Source organism: Micromys minutus, assembly GCF_963924665.1.
Source record: "Micromys minutus genome assembly, chromosome: 22".
Lineage (NCBI taxonomy): Eukaryota > Metazoa > Chordata > Mammalia > Rodentia > Muridae > Micromys > Micromys minutus.
This window is the reverse complement of record NC_137957.1, coordinates 13,582,910-13,601,171: the sequence shown is the minus strand read 5'-3', so window position 1 is coordinate 13,601,171 and position 18,262 is coordinate 13,582,910. Positions and strand designations below refer to the sequence as shown.

Sequence of the window (18,262 nt, the reverse complement as noted above, 5' to 3'; positions counted from 1 at the left end):
CTCAGAGATCATAGAAGACAGGGCAGGGAGAATGTTAAGAGCTACAGGAAGGGGCTGGAGAGATGGCTCAGCAGTTAAGAACACTGACTGTTCTTCCAGAGGTCCTGAGTTCAAATCCCAGCAACCACATGGTGGCTCACAACCATCTGTTATGGAATCTGATGCCCTCTTCTGGTGTGTCTGAACACAGCTACAGTGTACTCACATACATAAAAAAAATAAACAAGTAAATCTTTAAAAAAAAAAAAAAAAAAAAAAAAAAAAGAGCTACAGGAAGAATGGAATGTTGCTCTCTATTTCCTCCCAATTGAAATATTGTATCTTGGAAGGAACCCTGTATGAAGCTAATGGATACCTAAAGACTTTGGAGGCTCATTAAGGTGTTGGATCATTTGTCTTTGGAGACAGACTCCCATACAGCCTAAGTGGATGTGAATTTGCTGTGCAGCTGAGGATGGCTTCAACTTCCTGATTCTCCTGCCTTCGGTTTCCAGTTGTTGGGATTACTAATGTGTGCTATCATGTCATTACTTGCTATTTTTCTCTAAAGATGTGTGTGTGTGTGTGTGTGTGTGTGTGTGTGTGTGTGTGTGTGCATGAGTGTAAGTGCCGCAGGGGGCCAGAAACAGGCATCAGATCCCTAGAGCCAGAGTTTCAGATGACTAAGCCTCCTAACTCGGGAACTAGGAATCGAACTCTGGTCCTCTGTAAAAACAATTAAGTGTTCTTAATCACCGGACCATTTCTCTAGCCACATATGAACATTAACCAATCGCCGGGGAAGCAGATACTCTGGCAGAGCTGCCTGCAGGATATGCAGGAGCCCTACTGACAGAACCAACCGAGTCTGCACATCTGCACCCATTCACCCCAGGGTCTGCTTTTCTGCAGTGGGGCTGCCTGATGTGGCTGCCTTGGAGTCATCCACGCTCCTGTTAATAACCTCAATAAACTCCTTTGTTCACCAAACTCAACAAAGAAAATTTTCCTTGGTCCATCAGTGCTTTATCTGGGATGAACAGACATTTTATTCATGTCTCCCCCAGAAAAGTCAAATACACAGATGTTTGTTATCTCTAAAGCTGGCTGTCAGAAAAGCTGAGCAATAAACTTGTAAGTCAGCAGCATCTTATTCAAGCCCCATGGCAGGAGACAGCCATGTATGACTTTGCAATTCATTGTACTCCACTGGGATTTCATTTGTATCTTAAATTAATAGCTGTCTCGTCTGCTCTGTGAGATGCTGGAAGTGAAGATAAATAAGGGGACTTTGCAACTACTGATACCTGAAGAAAGGCATGGCTGAGGTTGGTTGCATTTTTCTAAATCTGCCTTTTCTTTAAATAAGCCAACATTCTTTACATATGTCGAAGACGCTTCCGTAAGAGTCTGTTACAGGGGCTGGAGATATGGTTCAGAGGTTAAGAGCACTGACTGCTCTTCCAAAGGTCCTGAGCTCAATTCCCATGAACACATTCTGCACATGGTGGCTCACAACCATCTGTAATGGGATCGGATGTTCTCTTCCGCGTGTGTCTGAAGACAGTGTACTCACATAAAACATATAATCTTTAAAACATTATTTTTAAAAAGTCTGATATAACTCCAGTTAGATATCCATGCATACGTGGGTCATAAAAGATGTCAGCCCTAATGATCAGAAGACACTTCGTGGGCTGTAGGTGTGGGTCAGTCAGTAAAATGCCTGTTGTGCAAGCATGAGATGTGGGTTCAGATCCCTGGCACCCACAGAAGAGCCGGGTGCAGAGGCATGCATCTATAACTCTCATGCTGCAGGGAGGATGGTGGGCAGACAGTAAATCTCACTCACGGGCTGGCGTGTAGGTGAATCAAGTTCTAGGATCCTGACGTCCTATCTCAAAGTAAGGTGGTCACTGGTCAGGGATGGCAACCGATATTGACTTCTGACCTATCACACACACACACACACACACACACACACACACACACACACACACACACACGGGTGGAATATGGTGCAGGCACTGGAGTGATAAGGCATGCTGGGAAGGCTGCCCCGGCAGGTGATGAAGAAACCGGAGCCTAAAATGTACAAGTGAGACTGAGACAACGGAAGATACGCAGAAATATAGTTAGCAGATATAATGTAGAACATGCAAATACATTTGGATCTTAGATACAGAAAACCATTTTGAGCATGCAAATGTCTGTGTATTGTATGGAGCATGTTAAAACATCCCTGATTTATCTGAAAGCACCTTTAGGCGTCCTTTGTTCCCGTTCCATAAACCTGCAGTCATTGAGATCCTCAGTAACTGCACGCCCACACCCGTGTCTGTGTTTCTATTGGGTGCATTTGCTTTTCTCTAAAGAGCGGCCTATTTTCCAATCAAGTATATAATTCAGTAATATTATGACTGTAGTCTTTATTTTATTTTTTAAGACAGGGTCTTATTATGCCAGACTGGTCTGGACTCGTGAGCAGCCTTACCTCAGCTCCCCAGTTCTGGGATTACTGCTCAGTCCGACTGATCTGAAGACCTAGTCTTTTCCGTCACCTTCCACTTACACACAGGAAGTACACAACACAAGCATGAAGCAATGGCAGGAAGTTCTCCCTCCCTGACTTCAGAAAGTCTGAGTAGCCGCACCTCTGACTGCTCACTGCATGGTGTGTGCAAGAAAACAAAGAGAAAGGTCCAGACTAGGAGGTCTTTTCAGTGGAGGAGGAGGAGAAGCTACTGAAATCCAAAGAATCCATTTCATGTGGCAATGTGAAGCGCAGGTTCGGCCATCAAGAGCAGGGACCCTCAGAAGGCAGGCTCTATTTAAAAGCTAGGGACCACGAAAATCTTGCTACAGGGAAGCCCAAGCCACAGCTGAAGAACCCGAATTCCTCTCTCCTGCTTTATAACTCCACTCTGAAATGAGCAGCCTTGTCAGGACTTGGATGCTGAATGACTCACTAGTAAAAGCCTTTCTGCTTTTGCGACTCCTCAAAGTACAATGAATGTGTTAAAAATGCTGCTGACCTTCCAAGTGGGGTTGGCGTGATTATGTAGGCTCAATACTTACAGAGAAAACAAAGCAGGAAAAAAAAAAAAAAACATTAGCCACTTACCTTCATACAGACAGGAAGGCACAATAAAAATAATTCTGGAAACAAGTTCCACTCCCAGTAATGAGTTTCAAGAACAAATATCATTGGTTCCCAGTGATGGAAACAGGTATCAGAACCAAAGCTCTAAAACATCTCAAAATGTTCAGGAGAAAGAACCCCTAGGAGAGGCTTCTGTAATGTTCTAACTTAAGAGAAAACATCAAAATAGGAAAAAAAAAAAAAAAAAGGAAGAAAATATCTTTCACATAAGATATGCTCAGCTAATTTCATGTTACTTTGTGTTTATAAAAAAGAAAAACTGTATTTATATCAAGTATAAATGCCATCAATACCATGGGAAAAAAATCTCTGGACAATGTCCACCTTTGCCCTCGCCATCCCTTTGCCTCCACAGAGCACCATTTCATGTCCTGCTCTTGTACTGTGGGAAGCAGAGCACCCATTTCAACCCTGCCCCTCCCCCCGCATCAACATTCATAGAAACAACCGTTTGGTGATTTAGTTAATTCTAGATTGATGTCTCTCAGCCAGATCCCAATACTGCCAGAAAGGCAGAACTATCTGGGCACTTTGATATTCTGGGCTCTTTCTCAGACAAAGTGATCCAGTTCCCAGCAACTACCTCAGACGGCAGACAACAAGACGTCTACAAAGAATTCTCCTAAAACTCTGGCTTAGATTTAAAACAGTAGTTGCTGCCCTTACAGGTGTTCTTCACTACATCCAGCTATGAGGATTGATTTTCAATGTCTTATTTCCAATTGAGAATTCAAGAAGGGGTAAGCTTTGCTCTCTCCTTTCAATATATTGCTCACAACAGAGTTGGGAAGGGCTGATAAAGAAAAACATATCGAGATCTAAGACTCAACTCTCACAGCCTTTCTAAGACACACAATTCATTTATAATCCAAATAGTCAAGTCAGAGCAGACATTTCTACCTCAGTTGTCAGCAATGAACACTTAAGCCTGCCTCTTCCACAGCAGTCCCTTGGTAAATTGGGCTCTCTGTATGCTGAATGCTAGGATTACCACAGTCTGCAGGAGGTAGTCATTTTCTTTAAGGTTGTGCCAAATCTTAGAGAACTAGGATATCAGATTTATTGGAATACACTTTTATTGTTCCACATAATCAGGAATTTATGAATCTGATCTCAGAGTACGATATATATTTACTATATGAAAAGTTGGGACGTGAGATGACTTATAGCTAAGAGCACTCGACACTTTTTCTAGCACCCAAGTCAGGCAGCTTATGTACACCCGTCACTCCAGCCCCAGGGCATCCCGTGCTCTCTTTTGGCCTGCATGGGCACCCATACCCATGTAGCATAAACACAGACAAACAACTCCAGAACCCATTGTTATCCTGAACATAATAAAAATGCACGTGTCTGTAAACATGTTAATTATGCATGCAGTATTTCTTCCATGAATATCTACAAGTCTTGGGTTCTTCTGCTCACACACCTGCTTATACATCAGCTCACACCCCTGCTTACAGAAACAGCCGTTCGCTGCTGGGGTCTCTCACGGCCATTGCTCTGTTGTCTCCTGGGAGCCAATGCCACATAACTTAGCTATGGTGTCCCAAGGTACGCATCCTATGACATGAACATAAAACTGCCTGATGAAAAAAATTATGCCAGCACTGTGTTCAGAACAACATGGAACAGTCCAGTAACACAGAACCGACTGTACACACCATGCTCACGATGTCCCCATTTTCCACCAGCAGGCACAACTGGTCCACTCTAGTGGGGCCAAACCCCTTCTAAATACTGATGCTGCCCTAGTTCCAATGTCTGTAATTCCTGAAAACTGACAAACTTGGCTTCTGATCGAGATGTTGTTATACTGGGGGAAGGGGGTTAAATTTTGATTATTTTACCTTTTTGAATAAGTTTTAGATATTTTAGAGAAAACAGTAAAATGAAGAAACAATAGCAAAGTATAGTGTTCCAAAGCCAAATAAAATTAAGACAATCTACATACGTGCGCGAGCGCATGGGGTGTGGGGTGGGTGGGTAGAATCATAAATAAAAATATTAAAATCTAAAGGATTTAAAAAGAGAATACGTTAATTTCAAAAGAAAAAAAATGACAATGACTGTTCCATTTGTTTTTTCTTGACACATTAAAAAGTATTTGTGAGGAGGGAGCAACTGAGAAAATGCTTTACCAGACTGATTCTAGGAAAAGCCTAGGATTTTCCAAATCATTTTCGTGATTGATGACTGAGGAGAGAGGGCCCATGACTCCAAGCCAGTAAGCAGCATCCCTCTGTGGTCTTGGCTTCGATGTCCTGCCCTGACTTTCCTTCCTGACAGACTACAGCCTGAGCTGAAAGACTTCAGCTTAACCACAGCTACAGAAAACAAACTAAGACAGAGGTGAAAATGTCTTCCTTTCCTTTTAAGCTTTAGGGGAAAAAAAATCATCAGAGCATTCAAATTTTTAGTAAGTCCCTTGGGGCTAAAATAGAAACCCACCAGGTCTGTGGCAGTCATGTGTGCCTTTCGGTGGACTCCCTCCATTAACGGGAATTCTAGTATGCTTCATGTTTTGGGAAAGAAGGCATGTATGGTAAATGTCACCTGATATTTGGGAACCAGCATGTCACGGCTTTGTCAAACTTGATGAATTAGTATCATAAAGCAAACTAACTCTGTTGTGCTCATGGATGAACGTGACTTGGCTGTGACATGTGATTGGTACTATGTAATTTGATGAATTAGTAATGTGAGAACAGCACATTTCTGGATTCATTCACCGACCAATGTGTTTTGCTTCTGACACCTGTGTTTCCCACTCAGTCAGCCTGCCTTGCCGCTGTTCCCTTTCTAACTACTGCTTCCTAGTCAGGAATTTACCCCTTTCTTCTCTGCAACTGAGATTTCATTTCAAAATGAAGCACCGAAGAACTATTTTGAAGCTTCTCTCCTGTGTGAACGATATGAAGGACCACAACAAAAATTTAAAATAATTGCTATTACCAAGCAAGTAGCCTCGGCTTAGAAACAGTAACACGAATGCTCTTCAGCAGGTGATTTTCAAAATTATTTTATTGTTTTGTCAACAGTACAAACAACTGTAACACCCAGCCTGAAGTCACAGACCGGTGTGGGTCAAAGCTGAAAGGAAACACTCTTTCAGCTCCGAGGCCACACCCTCCATTGTCTGGGGAGTGTTGGAAGACTTTCCTTTGCAGACCTGCTAACACTAACAACTAAGGCCAAAATCAACATCGCCCTTTCCCAATGTGCTGAGATGATTAAACACTAAGTGTCTGAGCCTCATTACCGAAGACTGGCAATGATTCAAAGGTAGCAGGAGACCAATTCTAACAGAGGAGGTGATTATAGCAATGAACATACGAACACACATGAAGTTTTGTAAATAAACACGTAACTCAACAGACTGCTTTCCACAGCTAACTTTGAAATGTTTCCTGCCCGATGTTATGCGAATATGCCATCCATTCTTGACAGCATCTTGTTTTAAGATTTATTTAACATATATGAGCACACCGCAGATGTCTTCAGACACACCAGAAGAGGGCATCCGATCCCACTACAGATGGTTGTGAGCCACCATGTGGTTGCTGGGATTTGAACTCAGGCCCTCTGGAAGAGCAGACAGTGCTCTTAACCGCTGAGCCATCTCTCCAGCCCAGTTTCTCACTTTTTAACAACTGATAGAGAATTACATATTGAAGTAACAAAAAGTAAAAAGCTCTCGCCCATGTAAAGGGCTTCTTCAGCCAGGATCCTGATGTTTCTTCTTCCTGAGTGAACAACCAGCTTCGTGTGGCGCCAACTCCCCTTGCCTGAAGGCTTCTGCAGTACAACCCAAATGAGGGCCAGCTCCTTCCTCTCCCCTCCCGGAGAAAGATCTAGCTCTCGTTTACCCTGATGAAACCTGCTTTAGCTTTGTCAGGCAGGGTCTTCTCTGAGATTCTACACCCTGGGTAGCATTCTGATTTTTTCCTAAGCATCAGAGAAAATGAAGGAACCACTTCTAACTGTGTCCTACAATGACACGTTTTTGAGATAATGTCAATACAGCATTAAGTATGACATATGACATGATTTTTCCACTTCTTACTCCTCAAAACATTTCCACAAATAAAGTTCCCTGAGGGATTGAGATGGAGCAGTGGTTAGGGGCACGTTGCTGCTCTACCAGAAGACCCAAGTTTGAGTCTTCTCAAACGACTCCACAGAAAACCCAGACAGCGATGAAAACATCTTAAAAAAAAAAAAAAAAAGCTGGGGGCAGGGAGCAGAGTATTCAAAATTGTAGTAAGCCCGGTAGAGTTAAAATGAATACAGGGAATCCCAAGAAGATAACAGAGAGTAGAAATCATTCTCTACTTCTGAAACTTATTGATTAGAGCAAATGATCGACATTGATTGGTAGCAATGTTTCCACGACTTAACTCTGTAAACCTAAAACCTTTCTTAATGGTTGTGATATTGAATCAGTTTTAAAAAATCACACTTCAGGGGCTGGAGAGATGGTTTAGTGGTTAAGAGCACACATTGCTCCTTATAAGATCTAGGACAAACACCTCTATCCCCCACCCCTGTGCCTGCATGGTAACCCACAACCTTCTAACAACAGTTCCAGGGGGATCTGACGCCCTCTGCTGGACAATGTAGGAACAAGGCATGCAAAAGGTGTACACATAAAATTAAATCACAAGGACCTGCAACTCCAGCTCCAAGGGATGCAATGCCCTCTTCTGGCTGTCTTGAAACCTGCACGTATTTGGCATATACTCACGCTGATACACTACCTACATACATACATTTAGAAATTATATAGAAAATACTGTTAAGACACCCTGCGGGACTCTCCTAGGTATATCCACTCTGAGAACTAACACCTATGCTTAAATGTTAAAAATCTCCTAACATACTCCGTGGCAGGTAGCAGTGGAAAGCTGTGTCTCTGGCTCCCACGCACCTACTGACAACTCCCACACCTTAGAGGTATTGGGCTACCAACATCATCTATGTTACAAGAAACTCAAGGGTCCCAGCCATTTCTAAGAACTTCAAAAGAAAATAAAAACCACTGTCTCACTAGTTTTATAAGACACCACCATATATTGAATTCTTATATATCAGAACAGTCCTTAAAACACAAACGTTTACAACTACATTACCTCAGTTGCTTGGTTATTAATTCATTATATATAAAACTGTTTCCCAGAAAGTCAGCAGATATTCCCTGCTTCACCTATTTCTGCCCACTGGTAAAATGTGCTTTCAAACTGTCATTCAACAATATAAATGCAATGAAAATACCTTATAAGACGGACTTCAAGTCTCTCAAATTGGTTAAGATCTCAGGAAATCAGCACAACCTGCTCCAGTCACAAGCACGGCCAGAGACTGTGGCAGCCTTAGTCCTGTCAGGAAGGAGGAGCTGACAAGAACAATGGTGGCACTGGAGAACATGAAAGGCACACCTAGAGACAGCCTTGCACAAGACCAGATACGGTCTGCCGTAATTTTTCAAAACTGATTTTGGAGACGGAAGCAAATACTTGGAAATTACAAACATATGCTTATAATGGCTTTTGTCAGAAAAAGAAAAAGATAGGATTCTGGAAGTTAACATAATTATAATCTACCTTAATAGTGTGTGTGTGTGTGTGTGTGTATGTGTGTGTGTGTGTGTGTGTGTGTGTGTAAAACCTTAGTAATTTGATTAAAGCACTTCAAGTTAAGCTTTAATGACACTATTATGAAAATCTGGTCTCTGGTTAAGGTGGATATAGTGACTTTGAGTGTCAGTTAAGCTAAAAGGAGGACAAACACCAATGAAGGCACCAACACAGAACGGAATACTATTTCCTTAAAGGCGAAGAATGAATTTTGATGATGGGGACCACAGGTTTTACAATTTATTTCCAGGGACATAATAACATAAAACAGTCTCTGTAAATGACAGTAAATGTCTCGTAGAACTAAACATAAAATAACGCTTTACACAAGTTGCTAATCTAATAAAGGACATCCTGAGGCTAGGAGACACACAAAAGGCCCATCAGTGACACGGTCCATCATGAGCCAGTGTGACCAAAGGGCACCCAGAGGGTTCACTAGCAGCACAAACATTCTTCTCAAGTGTACAGAGACTGCTCTCCAAAAAAGTTCACTAGCAGCAGAAACATTCTTCTCATGTGTACAGAGACTGCTCTCCAAAAACGTCCCTATGCTGTGCCACAAACCCTCAGTACATTTTAAAGGCTCAAGTAATACAAAATATGTCCTTTGAACCTCGTGCCTTAAGTCAGTTAAAACTGACTCTGAAACATTACAGAGTAGGGCTATAAGGGACCGTGTGGACACTGCACATGCACCAGTTAAGGGACCGTGTGGACACTGCACATGCACCAGTTAAGGGACCGTGTGGACACTGCACATGCACCAGTTAGATGAGAAGGGACTGGGACTTCCTAGTAGGAGACAACTTACCGAATCTGAGAAGAAACATCTGCGTTGATTCAACAAATAGGGAAACTGATTTAGTAGTAAAACCTGGACCCTGTGGTGGTAAGCCTACCAAACTCTGCAGCTATCCCAGAAAGATGAGAAGGTCGTTTTTTTAACTCGTTCTGGAACTAGTCTTCTCCCAATTCCAAAACCAGACGAGACCTCATAAGAAAAATACAGTCTGTTAGGAATGCAGATGCCAGAGCCCTCGACAAAAACTATCAGACCAAGTCCAGCAACACAGAAAAAAAGACAACTCGTAGTCTTCATTTTCTATGGACTAAAAGGTGAAAGTCCCACCGGCTTAAAAGACAAACCTTTGAGAACATCCCAAATACAGCCCTGGTAAAAAGCAACTGACACACTAGAAACTGAACCTCAAACTGACAAACTCAATTAGAAAACAGCACGAGATGAACGAACACACACACACACACACACACACACACACACACACACACACACACACACAGGAGAGTCTGGAACCTTTGGTGGGTGGGGCCAACTAAGAGGACCTTTCCCTGGCCTTCTCTCTTCTAGTTCTCTCCGGTTTGTTTTCTGGCTCCTGAGCCTCACCGCCGTGCACCATTCCTGCCAAAGGCTCATGGTTGATGCCACTCCACCTTGGACTTGAGCCTCTCCCGTCATGAATCAGGGCAAACCTGTGCTGAGTTACAGGACAACATGGGCACAGGCTTAGATGATGGACCTGCACATTACACAGCCCTGCTCCCCTTTCTATGGCTCTCCACAATGGGAAGATGAACACTCCTATCAACAGCGTGCAGGGTTCCGTTTCTCCACATCCTTGCCAATACTTGTTACCGTCAACAGGCTCAGCAAATGTTACTGACTTTAGTTTGCATTTCCCTGAGGATTATTCTCTTTAACATTCTGGTTGGTCATTTGAGAAGTATCTAGTTCTATTTTTTACCTCAGTTCTTTATCAGGACGTGCCTGCCAGCTTTTATGTGAATTCCTTATATACTTTGGATATTAACTCCTCACACACAAAAAAAAAGGTTTGAGCTGAGCAAGTCACAAACTTTTATGTCGGAGCTTTCTGGACGCTGAGACAAAAAGACCGTCATTCTGGGACTAGTCTCAATTTCACAGTGCATTTCTGGGCTACTGAATATTTGTTTGCCCTAGAGTGCATAAAAACTAAAGACTGATGACAGTGCTGCGTGCGCCCCTTGCTTATGCAGTGGCTCTGTGGGGCAGAGCAGAGCAGCACAGGGCAGTCTACTGTGCTTTTCCGGTGTTCTCACAGGGACTGTGACTCCTGCTCGGCTTTCACCCGGCAGTGTGACTCCTCCTACTCGGTTCCGTCTCCTTCAGGACTGTACCGAGCCAGGCACAGTGGCCTGTGCCTGTGTTCCCAGCACAGGGAGAGAGGAAAAAGGGGTAAAGTTCAAGGTTGTCTTGGGCTATACTACTTCAAAAAACAAAACAAAACCCAGAGGAACAAACAAAAAGCTGCACCGACTCTTAAACTCTAGGTAGTGTGGACATTTTAGTATTTATTCCATTATGGGGCATATTTCCACTTATTGTGCAATCTTTAAATTTCTTTTACCAGGATTTCTTTTAATTCTCAGATTACATATTTTTTAGTTCCTTCAGAATATATTCCTAAATGTTTTTATTTTTGTTAGTTACCATGGATTAAACTGCCATCTTGATTTTTCAAATAGATTTAGCACATAAAATTACCACCGATGTTTTGAACATTAATTTTGTATCCTGCAACTTAAACAAACTAATTCCTTAGTTTAAGTCATTTCTGTATTTTCAGTCAGAGTTAGGGTTTATTCAGGATATTCTGATATAGATTAAGGACAAAATAAGAGAAAGAAGGAACTGCAAAGAGAAACGCCTGACAGCACTCACTGTGGCATCACACGCACAGGACACGGGGAGGAGAGGGAGAGAGCAGGTTCTAGCAACGAAGCAGTAAAATTAGAGTTAAAAGTAAATTGTGATAAATTTGTGATGTATATTATACTCTAATGAAACAAACAAAAGGGTCAGAAAGGACCTAAAATACAATCTCTCTCCACACACACATATGTACACACATATAAACACACATAGGTATCTTCATTATGTGTGTGTGTGTGTGTGTGTGTGTGTGTGTGTGAAGAGGAAAAAGAGTGGAGGCAAATTTTAGAAAAAGAAATCCAAAATGGCACATTATAACCAAATCAAGTCACTTCAAACACTATGCATCTAATACAACAAAAAGTCCAACTAAATTAGACGTATGGCAGGATGTCAGCTGAAATGTGAATATGGAAGCCATACTGAGACAAGAGGCCCACAGCAGGAGTCACCAAGTATAAAGGTCTGAACACGGGAGGAATACTACAAGGGTACAAGGAGAACCAATGTGCTTGCAAAGAGAAAAACCAGTCAAGTGTGAGTCAAACAAGACACTTGCTCTTGCTCATGCATGAGGAGGGCAGTGTGGGTGCCACTGAACTGCACTAGGCAGGTCTACTTTGGTCAAGATTCACATTCCAGATGTTAGCAACTGTTCACATGCAGCTTCTGAGTACATAAGCTGGACTATAGCAGTTGAAAAACTGGAAATTCAATTTAGTTTTAATTTACTTAACACTGTTTCAACTACAGACCCATGACTTCAATAGAGAGTAGTAATTCTACTTTGGTTTTCTATCGTAAGTCACCACTGGTTGGGGACAAAGTTTATCCTTGAGAGTTTATTTCTGCTGAGAAACAGCTGTTACAGTTATGTCCTGATGGTCTGTTTTCTTGATACTGAATATTCTTTTAGTCTGTGAAAAATGAGACATTAGGTAGACTGCTAAACCTGTAATTCAGGAAATTAAAGAAACAAAAATGAACCCACTTTACCATCTCTCCTATCTAGTATGTTCTATATGACCTAAATGTTAGAAATTTAGATTTTCCACCAGAAAAATCAAACACCAGTTTCTCCCTTATCTAATAATTAAATCTTTTCCATTTCATCTTGTCCCTCAAACCCTTTATTCTGACAAATCACTAATTGCTCATCTGAACTCTTTAAATCAATGTTCAAATTTTGTTCACACCAGATATTTCAACAGCCTGAACATTTGCCTGAACAGGAGAGCCTTGTGTATTTCCTACAACCACTCCAAACTCAGTGACTCATGAAAGCGCCTGCGAGCTCATGGGTGTGCTTGTGTGTGCGCACGCTCTGGAGCATGTGTGTGAGAGACAGTAACGGTATGAGGTTGGCGGTTCATTAGTCTGTCTTTGTTAGTGTTCTCTAATTTTCCTTTTCAAGTTCAGGAGAGTATGCTGAGGTCTACTCACAAAGAAAAAGCAAATCTGAATAAACATGCTCTATTGGTTTTTAACCAACAAAATGTGTTTATCATGCTGCTGATGGGTTTCCTTCACAGGGATTCAAGACCAAAAGTCACAAGTCCCACCCAGTTAGTTCCTAACTATGCCCAACTCTCTTAAATACCTGCTGATGTGTATCCCTCCCAAAAGAATGGCTGTCAACATTCTGCTGACATGACTCAGAAAACTAGTCTAGGAGAAAAGGGTGAGAAAGCCATGTAGGTGACCTATGATTTTCATGACACTGAAGGCAAACTTCAAGGGGAATTTCATTAACGGCATGTTACACATAGCACATCTAAATTCTCACATACAAACTACTTCTTATACACACTGCAAATACAACATAAAGGAAACCCAAGGAGCCCAAAATGAGGGTTTCAGAGTGCAAGCAAGAATGCACACACCAGTGAGTATGACAGGGGGCTTCATGACATGGCTTCCACACCCTTAGCCTACTGCAGGGACAGACGCTCTCTCCTGAGAGAGCTCAGATGCTAGTCCCTGTCCTAACCCTGCCTCACTGTCCTGCATCTGATCCTTCAAAGTGCATCCAAGCTTCTGTCTCAGAATCTTGCCTACTTTCCTTTTACCTCATAATGCTTTATCCACAGCATCTTTTGCCTTACTATATAGTCTCTTCCTCCAGATGTTGTGACTTCTTCAGGATTAGCCTGTGTTTTTCACCTCCGTACCCCTGTCTACCACATGACTAATGAGTCAAATCTTTATATTGATTAAAAAAACCAAAGACAAATCTAAACTAATGCTCTAGGAGCTTAAAAAAAGAATTGATTGTGATTGGTTTGTAATGGGTTGAGGCTTTAAGTCAGGATGTATAAAGCTGTCCTCTCTGTTGAGAATTCCTTCTTTGACAAAAGGGAAACTGAGCTCAAGTGCTTAGTGGCCTAGCTGATTTACATACTTTTCACCATTTGGTCCAAACACCTCAAAGTTAAATGAAGACATTTTCATAAAGAGGAGAGTTAGAAGACAGGATTAGTGCTGGAGAGATGGTTCAGTGGTTAAGGCCACTTCCAAAGGCTCTGAGTTCAATTCCCAGCAACCACATGGTGGCTCACAACCGTCTATAATGAGATCTGATGCCCTCTTCTGGTGTGTCTGAAGACAGTGAGTGTGTTCATATACATAAAATAAATAAATCTTTTTTTAAAAAAAGAAGGGATTAGAGAGACTAGGAAGAGGACAGTCAGAGTAATGGGGTGAACACAGGAACAAGGATTATATACACTCACACATAAATAAAATATCATGGTGAAGCCCATTACTATGTAATAAATGCTAATGACTGAAAATGGATGGTTACAATGAACTTGTCACCTGGGCATGGTGGCTCACCTCTGTAACCTCAGCACTTGGAAGGCAGTGAGGCAGGAGGATTCACAAGTCTGAGGTCAGCCCAGGCTACACCGTGAGATCGCCATTTCAGAACAGTAAAAACAAAGAATTAACTTTATGATTCTCATCCCTAAACACATCCAAGCACAGATCCTTAGATTTAAAGATACCGACTTGTACTGGCAAAAAGAAACAGACACATGACACGTCACATGTTTCTTTAAAACAAAGACGCATGTTTTAAAAAAACCTAATAAACTTTTAATTAGAATGTTTTCCTTCTTTTTAAAACAGAACAAGAAACAAATTACATCAAAGCAGAACTTTTCAAATACCTAATTATTATACACATTCCCATCTGTCTTAAAGGAGGACGCTTGGTCGGCTTTGAGTTCCAGGTAAAATAAGCTGCATAACAGTATATATTACAATAATAAATGTACAATGTTTACATGAAATATATCTTAGAAGCAAGAAATAGATGCATCTGCATCAAAAGGTGACCTGTTTAAATGCCACAACTATATTTTACATTCACTCTTGCAACATGTTACAAGATTGGGTCACTAAGCTCAAATAAATCACTATGATGCACATAAAATACAGAAAGATTGGTTACTTTATATATTATATATAGAGAGACATAGATTGAGAATTTAAAACTTATTCTCTTCTGATAACAAATCATTTATTCTTCATAAACATGGTGCCCACAAAAGCACACAGGTAAGGCACAGGGTTTTCTGTTACAGAATTGTGTGCATCATGTTTACTTAACCAGAAACGTGCATTATCTGTGCAAGTTCATGCTGCAAACCCAAGACATACACAACAAAAGAAACCTGAACTTAAAAATTAAGATTCGTGTAATTCCAGCTGTTTCACATCTTCACTTGGACCAACAGTGACCTACCCAGGTTATTTTTCAAAGAGCCAACTTTTAGGTTACAGGTAAACCTTCATCAGTAACTATTCTGATCTGAAATCATAAAGAGTAATAAAGTAGCTTTACTGAAATAAACATTGAGGCACAAACCAACTCGTGCACAGTCTACACTGCAGACTCGCATGGCCCAACATTCCAAGGATAAATTATATAGTACATTTTGCTGCAACAATGAACCCTGTTTTACACAGGACATAGAACAGGAGCTAACATTTCTTTAAACTATAAACAAACTGGGAAATGACATAATCCCTTTAGTACTGTCACAGTCACAGTATTTATAATAAATACAGCTTTTCACAAAATATTTTCCAGTATCTGCCAATTGCTTCTTTATTGCTCACATAAATTTGAACTCATTACAGCTGGTGCCAGAACTTTCACACAAAACCATACTCGGGTATTTTTATATAAAATCTATAAAAGATATTTTAAACATGTATCTAATACTTCCAGGTATTTGGCTGCTTGATCATCTATGACTGTACAGCCATATGTATATATCTGTGTGGGTATGTACATATGTACAGTTACACATGTACATAAACACACAGCTACGCATATATATGTATATACACACACACACAGATTAGATTATGAATAAAATAGAACGCTTATTTTACTGCTAATGCAGACATTCTCACAAGACTTTCACTACCATCAGCATTTATACATATGTACAAAAGCCAATTTAAGTACATGTACATCCACTTACACATGTATGTAACCATTAAAACCAAATACATTTCCCCATATTCCAGCGGCAGCAAATGAACCTTTTACAAGCAATAAGAAACCGAAGGTTAAAGTGGGAAATGAACAGTTTTACCACAATACCCTGTAAGAACTGCGCAGCTTACTGTATACAAAATTCACATTAGTTCACAAACTATGGAAATACAGAAGCAGCTGCTTTGCCATGTTGTATATGTTTATCTCAACACGTCTCGGTGCAAAACTGTGTGTGACCTAAGACTGCTTCACATAGTCAGTGTTCCTCATGCACAAGTGCAAACGCACTGGCTCAACTGAGCCCCAAAACTGAATACAACCATTATTCTGCCTACTCAGCACTGCTGAATCCCTTTAGAACCTTAAGATTTCCGGAACTTTCAAACAGCTGTCTTCAGCAATAAAAATATTACATACAAAAAGCATTTTAAAAGGAAGACAGGAAGCCAAATGGGAATTTTCCTATTTAAATTAAGAGTCCTAGGAGTGAAGACATCTTTTCAGGAACTTCCTTGAGAATTAGCTAGGCCAGTCCGCAGGCGCAGATGAGACATAGAGTTCATATGTTTATTTGATGGCTTCAAGGGAGTGTTGCAAGTAAGAGCCTGGGGAAATCGGTGGTGGTATCTATCTAGTCGTAAGTATTTTACTGTAACCAATTTTCCTGTTATAAGATAAAAATAGTATTTTAGATCTGTAAAATGATGTTTAGAATTTGTAGAAAATTAACTGTGATAAAAATGAACACAAAACAAAGTTATATAAAATTATTATTCAAAAACTGTTAGACTAAAGTGATTTTATTTAAAAATAAAACTAATTATTCTTTCCAAATCTTTGTAACAGTCAGATTTCTTACCATCAAACCAAGAGCCATGCAATGCTTTAAAAGCCTTCCCAGCATATTCCGGAGACAAACATTTAACATATACACAACCCTGTAACATAAACAGAAAACAGAGACAGAATGGTCTTAGTTTAATAGCAACAGACCCCGAACAGCACATCTGCCACTGGACTCGGCTTTACCTCTCGTGAGCTTCTGTCCACTGCAACGTGAACAATGCCATCATTGTCACTGCATTTCTCTAGAATGGCTTCTTCAATTGCCAGATGCCAGTGATCTCCTATTTCCCTGGAATTAAGAGAAACAAAATCAACCGTGCTATTCCTACGCTGCACCGGCTGAGCCCACACTGCAGCGTAAGCATGGAGTCGTACGGTTTGTGCAACTATATACTACATGCTTCCACTCTGTCCAGACTAGTGTCAGCGTTAGTGCTGCAGTAGCTCAATACTCTTTTCTAATTTTAACTTATTTTCAATAAACACTACACCCCAACCTTCTCATTCCAAAACAAAGAGAAACGCTACAAACCAAGCATAGTGCCCCATCATACCACCTCAGCGAGGGCTTCAAGAGCTCCTGTCTCACCGAGGTGAGCCACAGATGGGAGGGCGAAAGGGAAACTTGACTTTAAATCTGTCTAACACAATGAAATGCTGGGCTGGAACTCAGCGGATTCCCTATAGAAGGAGGGAATCCTGCTAAAAGCAGAACAGAGTGTGCTGACAGTGACAGTGCCTTCCTACATCTAATCTATTCTGGTGTCATCTGTAAAGCCACATTAAGATCACAAGTGAGTGACCATCACATGGGATCAGCAGTTATTTTCATAAAATGTAATTTATACTGGCACGGTTTGACAGTTGATGGTTTCTGGAGCAGGGGAAGAGTGGGTCCTTTTGTAAAGGAAGGGCGTGGTCTTCATAGCTGTACCGAACTCCACTGGAGAGCTCCGAACCCACGACTACAGAGTGAGGAGGAGGTGGAGAGTGGGAGTAGATCTGGGACAGTCAGGGAGGGATATGGGGTAAATATGGTCAAAATACACTCTATGTATAAATAAAACTCTCAAAGAATAAAAATATTATCAAAAGACAACTTGAAAAAAGATTTTATCTGTTGTATCATTAACAACTAAGCAGTAACTATTAGAATACCAACTCTAAAAACCATTACACTGCTAACTAGAATGAACTAGGGAGACCGTGGGTAGATGCTTGCTCTGTAAGCATGAGGGTCAAATCTCTAGCACTTTCTAGAAAGATGGGCATGAGCTAGGCATGGTGGCTTATGCCTATAAGCAGTATGTGGAACAAAATAATCAGATCCTTAGAGCTTGCTGAACAGCCTAGGAGACACTTCAAGTCTAGTGAGAGACCCATGTATAGACATAGGACACATGCGTGCA

The 18,262-nt window shown here is 41.1% G+C and overlaps 1 protein-coding gene across 1 annotated transcript in view; it reads right to left on the bottom strand.

Annotated features, from left to right (window-relative positions):
* Nucleotides 1–14,715: 14,715 nt before the first annotated feature.
* The window catches only part of LEMD3 (LEM domain containing 3), a gene marked incomplete at its 5' end in the record, with an annotated part of 46,404 nt that continues 42,857 nt past the window's right edge, over nucleotides 14,716–18,262 (bottom strand). The window contains 3 exons of the mRNA XM_080935042.1: nucleotides 14,716–16,671; nucleotides 16,867–16,945; nucleotides 17,037–17,142. Of these exons, the coding sequence (XP_080791168.1) occupies nucleotides 16,508–16,671; nucleotides 16,867–16,945; nucleotides 17,037–17,142 (349 nt within the window). The 3' untranslated portion in view covers nucleotides 14,716–16,507. The remainder of the gene's footprint in view (nucleotides 16,672–16,866; nucleotides 16,946–17,036; nucleotides 17,143–18,262) is intronic.